Genomic DNA, 6,928 nt, shown 5'->3' on the forward strand with positions numbered 1-6,928 from the left:
CAGCAATGATATTTTCCTCCAACAAGACAGAGAACCTCTTTCCATAATGAATAAAATTAGCATAAAACTCACATAATCGTGAAAGGCTTTGGCTTCACTGGAGTGTTCACAGGTTTCCCGTCTGTCAGGAGCAGCACAATACAGATCCCAAAACACACTAGAGAGGGGAGACAAGACCATCACTAAATTCTCCCATTTATCTTGCTCTCTTAGCTCATATCGTCACATATTTGATAAAATTGACAAACAGGGAACGAGCTGAATATCATGTTCCCCACAAATCCCACATCCCACTGGTTTCCACAGGGAAGACAATGGGCCCTTGGTTCTCAAACAACCCTGGTCCTCAATCCCAGTCTCAATTCCCATCCAAATCCATGGGCTCTGGTGTTTAATCAAAATCCAACTGCTGATAAGGAGGGTATAGTGGAATCTGATTCTGATCTCAGATTCCAACCCCTGTCCTGGAACTGCAGAAACCACTGCCTGTCAGTTCAAATCCCAGCCTGGTAATCTGTCCTAGGATCATGCAGTCTGGTTCCATCCAGACTCCCACAGCCCACAGTGTTCAGGACCACTTACAACAAGGATCCTGTTATCATGAGACATAGGAGCAGAATTAGGCCATTCGGCCCAACGACTCTGCTCCACAATTCGATCATTGGTGATTATTTTCCTTCTCAGCCCCATTCTCATGTCTTCTTCCCATAACCTTTGACATCCTTACTCATCAGGAACCTACCAACCTCTGCTTTAAATATATCCAATGATCGGACCTCCACAGCCGTCCATGGTAGTGGATCGCACAGATTCACCACCCTCTGGCTAAAGAAATTCTTCCTAAAGGGGGGAATTCTAAAAAGATGTCCTTCTATTCTGAGTCTGTGCCCTCTTAATCCTACACTCTCCCACTATTGGAAACATCCTCTCCATGTCTACTCTATCTATATTCAGTGAGTTTCAATGAGACCCCTCACCCCCCATTCTTCTAAATTCCAGTGAATACAGTCCTGAGCCATTAAATACCCCTCATACATTAACCCTTTCATTCCCAGTATCATTCTCGTAATGCTCCTCTGGACCCTCTCCAATGCCAGCACATCCTTTCTTGGATACGGGGCACAAAACTGTTGGCTACACTCCGGCTGTGCTCTGACCATTGCCTTATAAAGCCTCACAGCACTCCACCATTCCACGGACCACTTCCCCACTCAGCACGGCCATGAACCCACTGGCTGAGAGCAAGACAGGGCCTAACTGGAACAGTTACCCGAACATTGGCCCAGGTCCACTTTATGTAGCCCAGGATAAAAGGACAAAACCTCTGACCAATCACACTGTGATGAGAAACTTCGGGCAAAGCAGAGGGACTGGAGAAGCTGGGGTTATTCTCCCTGGAGTAGGGGAACCTAAAGGTATTTTCAAAACCACCGAGGATTTTAACATAATGAGAAGTGACTGTTTCTGCTGGCAGAAGATCAGTAAATACAGGAGATGGAGTGAAGGTGAACGGCAAAAGAACCACTGGAGGATGAAAACATTTTAACATGGTGAGCTGCTTTGAAAGGGAATGGGTTTCCTGAGGCGAGTGGAAGAAATTTAACAAAAAAAAAATGACCTGGATGATTAGAATCCTAAGATGACACATGCGAAAAGCCATTCAGCCCAGCATACCGATGTCAGCTCTTTGAAAGCACTCCAGTTAATTCCATATGAGCTCAGCAATTACTGTCCCCTCAGATGTTCGGGGGGTGGGTGATGGGGGCGCGGGCTGGGAGAGGTGGCAAGACTAACTGGGCAAACTTTGCTCTGCCTTTACCTTCCTCACCTCTCTTAAAGGCACCGCCTCTAGTTGTAAGAAGTTGCCCTGGTTTGATACCAGCCAGAAGGAGTGGGATATTTGCCTGTGTTGGCACCTTTGCCAACCTTGCCCTTCCCCAGTGGGCATATGAATCCAGGAAGAGAATGGGGAGAGGAGGAGGGGTGGTGCGGTGGGTTTTGGGGAGGCAGGGGATAGTAGGGGCAGAGGGAAGTTGAAGGGCGGAGAGTGGAAGTGGGGGGGAGATGGAAGGGGAGGGGGGAAAGGGGAAGTGAGATGGAGTGTGGGGAAGGGGGGCACAGCAAATGTCTTCCTCACCATCTAGAACCCAGGCTGAGTTTCAAGCCTGCCTAAGGGTGTTGTGGGGAGGAGGAAGCTCGATTAAGACTAATCACTGTCCTACTTCCCTGGAATATAGGTTACTGAATGATGAACCTGACTGAGGTATATAAGATCATGAAAGCATAGAGAGGGTGAAAGCACATAGTCTTTTTCCCAGAGAGGAGGAACTTAGAGCAAGAAGGCTAACATCAGAGGCGAGTGAATTAAAAGGAACATTGAGGCAGCTTCTTCACACAAAGAGTGTTGCGTATTAGGAATGAGCTGGCAGAAATTGTGGCTCATTAGCAACACTTAAAAACCAAACCATCTAGATATGTAAGCAGCACACACAAAATGCTGGTGGAACGCAGCAGGTCAGGCAGCATCTATGGGAAGCGTACAGTCGATGTTTTGGGCCCAAAACGTCAACTGTACCTCTTCCAATAGATGCTGCCTGACCTGCTGTGTTCCACCAGCACTTTGTGCGTGCTGCTTGAACTTCCAGCATCTGCAGATTTCCTCGTGTTTGCATCTGGATATGTACACGGACCGGGGGAGGTTTAGAGGGGTTATGCATCAAATGCTGGCCAATTGGACAACACAGTGGGCAAGGATGAGCTGGACTTCCACGCTGTAAGATTCTATGACTGTCCCAGTTGGATACCTTGTACTGGCTTGGGGGTGGAGTCTGGGATCCCAGCACGATCAGCACCCCACAGCACAGTGAGCTGAGGTCTGGAGCCTTCGCTAGTGGCTGCAGCTCAGTGGTGCCCTGCTCTGTAGCTGATGTGCAAGGACCACAACTTTGATAAATGTTCTGGAGAGCCCAGGCAATGCCAGTGAGTCTGAGATTGTGATTGGAGAGATAAGGCAATGGAAAGTGAAGGGGGGGGGGTGGAGATCAATAGAGAGATTGGGAGGGAAGGGGAGGAGTGGGAGAGGTGGGGAAGAGAATGCAATGAGGAGAGAGGTGTGGACATTGAGGAGAAGGTGGGGGGGAGGTGTGAGAGAAAAGGAAGAAGTGAGGAGTGCAGGAAGTGAAATAGGAGAAGGGCAAAGATGAGGGGAGCTGAGGTAAAGGGGGAAAAGAATGACGGAGAAAAAAGGAGGGTTTGAATGAATGAGGGGAGAGGAGGGACAGTGGGGTGGGAGTTGTGGAGACAAGAATAGATAGGGGAGGGGAGGGCCAGAGGCAAGCTGGAGGGCGCAAGAGCAAAAGTGAGGGAGGGGAGGGTGAGGGAGAACGGGGGAGGAGGGAGAGGGAACGGGGAAGCGGGGTGGAGTGGAGGGGAGCAGCAAGTAAACAACCAGGATACAGAGGTGAGGAGCGCCCTCCTCACCATCTGGAAACAGGCTGCCTTTGTTTGAGGAGCCGATCTTCTGCAAAATCGGAAAACACTTTCCAATAAAACTATACCAATGAAACTAAAACTTACCACCACCAGGAGTGGAGGAAGCCGGGAGGCTCTCCCAGAGTAATATTCTTTTCCCAGCGGATCTGAAAATAAGGAAGAAGGAAGGAAATCAGGAAAACTGCAAAGAGTCATAAACAATAATGCTAAATTTCAACCTTAGAACACGGGAGAGTGGGTTCACCTCTGAGAGGAAAGTCTGTGCAGATTTCTGTGCCCCAATATGGAGCAGATACTCGTATACATACAACGCCAACCTACAGAGAGAGAGAGAGAGAGAGAGAGAACAAACGCGCCACATTAGAAGGAATTAACTTTTTCTTTGCAACAAGCACTTCTATTAAATGTAAATCACGCTTCGGAAAGAGAGACGCAAAACACAAACACACGCCAAATATTTACATACATTACAGGAACAAAACATTCCCGGGACTACGGAAAGATTCCCTTCCCGGGATAGGATGCTATGAAATTCCCACATGAAACTGAACGATGCTTTAATATATATGTATATATATAAAATGGGGAAATAAATCAGCATTGACCGGAATTAAACCGCATCGAGCGAGGTGTTTCTTCGCAACGCGTTATATTCCGCAATGTTGTAAAATTGAAATAATTAAAATGCAACGGAGAATAAATGTTTACATTTTAAATGGAAACTTTACAAGAAAATCCCTCCCTCCTCGTCCCCTACAGCATTCCCCGGGTAAATCCCGTTTCCGAAAAATTCCCTTCTCCTGAACAGCGCTTCCAGCGAGAGCCACAGATGTTCTCTCTCTTTTTCTCCTATTTCTCCTTCTGTCTCTCCCTCTTTCGCTGCCACTTACTTTTCCCTTGCCTGACCGTCCGAAGGAACCGCACATCCTTTCCCTTTGCTGTACATAGCCGCTGTCTGTCTCTTAAAGCTGAAACACACACCTGTCAAAGGAACCAGCGACTTGCCATCTCCATAGATACATCTGAGCAAAGCTCCCAGACCAATGGGCACGCACAGCCACATTCTGTGAAGGGCAACTTGAAACCGACTCGATCTGCAGGATTTCCAACTCTATATGTGAATGTTTTTTCTCCCTCTCTCCCTCTCGCTCTCTCGCTCGCATGCAGCGGATTGCCAGCTCCCTCTGTCGGGAGAAACGCTCCGCGCCGGCAGCCGGGAGCAGGAAGTTCGTTCACTGGATTTGATAGCTCACTGAGGCCAACCACAGGACGGCGAGCCAGCCGAGGCTGGGTCAAAGAATAAACATTTCAGGAGAGATTTACAGGAGATGGAGTCGAGGGGATGCACGCAAGACCCCTCTCTCCACCAATAGGTTGAAATTAATAGGCGCTCTTGGAGAAGATAGTGGCGGGAGGGGGGTTCGGGGGGGAATTCTCTGTAAGATTCTGAGATCCAGAAGTGATTTGTTTGATAAGAGTGTGCAAGATTATGATTGATTTATTCAGGGTTAACAGAAAGAAGTTGCCCCCAAAGCGGATGGTTGAAGACCAGGGACATAGATTTAAGCAACACACATAAAAGTTCAGCAGGCCAGGCAGCATCTCTAGGAAGAGGTACAGTCGACGTTTCGGGCCGAGACCCTTCGTCAGGACTAGATTTAAGTTATTTTGCAAAAAGAAACGACGAGGCTGTGTGGAAAAAGATACCGAGGGAATAGTTAGAACCTGGCGCTGACTGCCTGCGAGGGAGGGAAAGCAGAGTCAACGGCTGCTCTGGAAAGGGAATTTGATAGTCGCGCTGTGAGGGAGAATGATTTGCAAGACTGTGGGACTGCCAGGGTTACTCCACCAGGAAAATGCATGGATCAGATGAGGCAATGCGCTCCGTCAGCGCAGTAATCATTTTCATTATAGGAGTGCAGATCTGCCTCTCTTAAAATTATGTGCTTCTCCTGGGGTGAAGCGAGCAAAGTTCAAGGTTCAAATTAATTTTTTTAATCAAAGTACGTACATGTTACCATGTACTACCTTGAGATTCATTTTTCTTGCTGATAGTTATAGAAAAATAAATTTAATATAATTTATAAACACCTTTACATAAACACAAAGAAACAACATGTAAAAACTGCAAACAAGAGCGATACCGAGACCAGTCCTGGAGGGTGAGACTGCAGATCGTAGAATAAGTTCGGAGTTGCACTGAAAGCTGTTCCCCATGCTGGTCCAGGAGCTGGTGATACTCAACCAGCCCCATCATAGGCACTAGCTGCCCCCCCCAAGCATCCAGGGCACCTTCAAGGAGCGATGCTTCACAAAAGGCAGTGTCCATTATTAAGGACCCCCAAACACCCAGGACCTGCCATCTTCTCATTGCTACCATCAGGGAGGAGGTACAGGAGCCTGAAGATGCACACTCAACATTTCAGGAACAGCATCTTCTCCTCCACCACCTGATTTCTGAAGGGACATTGAACCCATGAACACCACTGCACTACTTTTATGCACTAATTTAATTTAACCATTATATATACACACACACATCAAATGAAGAAGTTCTCAGAAGAGCCCAAGCAGTTCGATCACTCATACCAACAATAAGAGAAAGACAACTCAGATTCCTAGGACACATCATGCGGAAAGATGAACTAGAAAAACTCATACTCTGGAAAGATCAAGGGGGCAAACCTAGAGAAAGACCTTGGCTTATGTACATCAAAAGCATAGCCAGGTGGCTACACATCGAGGAAATGGAAGTCATCCAAAAAATGAAGGATAGATCTATATGGAAAACCATGGTCACCAAAGTCCGCATCAGATATGGTACCTAGACAGACAGACAGACACAGTTTTCATTACAATGTATTGCAATGTTCTGCTGCTACATAACACATATTGCTGGTGATATTCTACATGATTCTGATCCTGAACCTGGTGGAGTGGGACCTCAGGCACCTCCCTGTCAGTGGTAGCGTCGACAAGAGTGCATGGCCAGGATGCTGGATGCCATTTCCTTGTGGAAGTGCTCCATGTCAGTGGTGGGGAAGGCTTTGCCAGTTATGGACTGGGCCATATCCAACACTCTCTGCAGCCTTTTCCATACCAGGCCAGAGGATACTCTGCACCACGCATCTGTAGAAGGAGCCAAAGCTTTTGGAGACATGCTGAATTTATCTGAACCTCCAAGAAAGCGGAGGTGTTATGGTGCCTGCATCGTGATGGCATTTATATGTGAGTCCCAAAACAGGTCCTCAGATATGTTAACGCCGAGGAATTTAAAGTTACTGACTCTCTCCAAGAGAACTTCAGAGAGGCAATTCGAGAACTTGTATTCCAGGCACCTGCACCAGTGCTGAAGCAAATAGAACTGCAGATGTTTAAGAAGTTAAAGAGCGTGGATTCCAGAGTGAATACAGTTGAGGGAGTACCAGACTTAAAG

The 6,928-nt window shown here is 47.4% G+C and overlaps 1 protein-coding gene across 3 annotated transcripts in view; it reads right to left on the minus strand.

The window, feature by feature from the left end:
* ssbp4 (single stranded DNA binding protein 4) overlaps nt 1-4,575 on the minus strand; it is a 161,748-nt gene extending 157,173 nt beyond the window's left edge. Inside the window, exons 1-4 of one of the 3 annotated variants that reach the window (XM_072244537.1) lie at nt 4,474-4,575; nt 3,737-3,809; nt 3,577-3,638; nt 73-157 (exon numbers count right to left, since the gene is read on the minus strand). In XM_072244537.1, the coding sequence (XP_072100638.1) occupies nt 73-157; nt 3,577-3,638; nt 3,737-3,809; nt 4,474-4,514 (261 nt within the window). In that variant the 5' untranslated portion in view covers nt 4,515-4,575. Of the gene's footprint in view, nt 1-72; nt 158-3,576; nt 3,639-3,736; nt 3,810-4,382 lie in introns of all 3 variants that reach the window. The other 2 variants (XM_072244536.1, XM_072244538.1) reach the window with 2 other exon arrangements.
* Nucleotides 4,576-6,928: the final 2,353 nt, after the last annotated feature.

This window comes from Mobula birostris, chromosome 26 (genome assembly GCF_030028105.1).
Source record: "Mobula birostris isolate sMobBir1 chromosome 26, sMobBir1.hap1, whole genome shotgun sequence".
NCBI lineage: Eukaryota > Metazoa > Chordata > Chondrichthyes > Myliobatiformes > Myliobatidae > Mobula > Mobula birostris.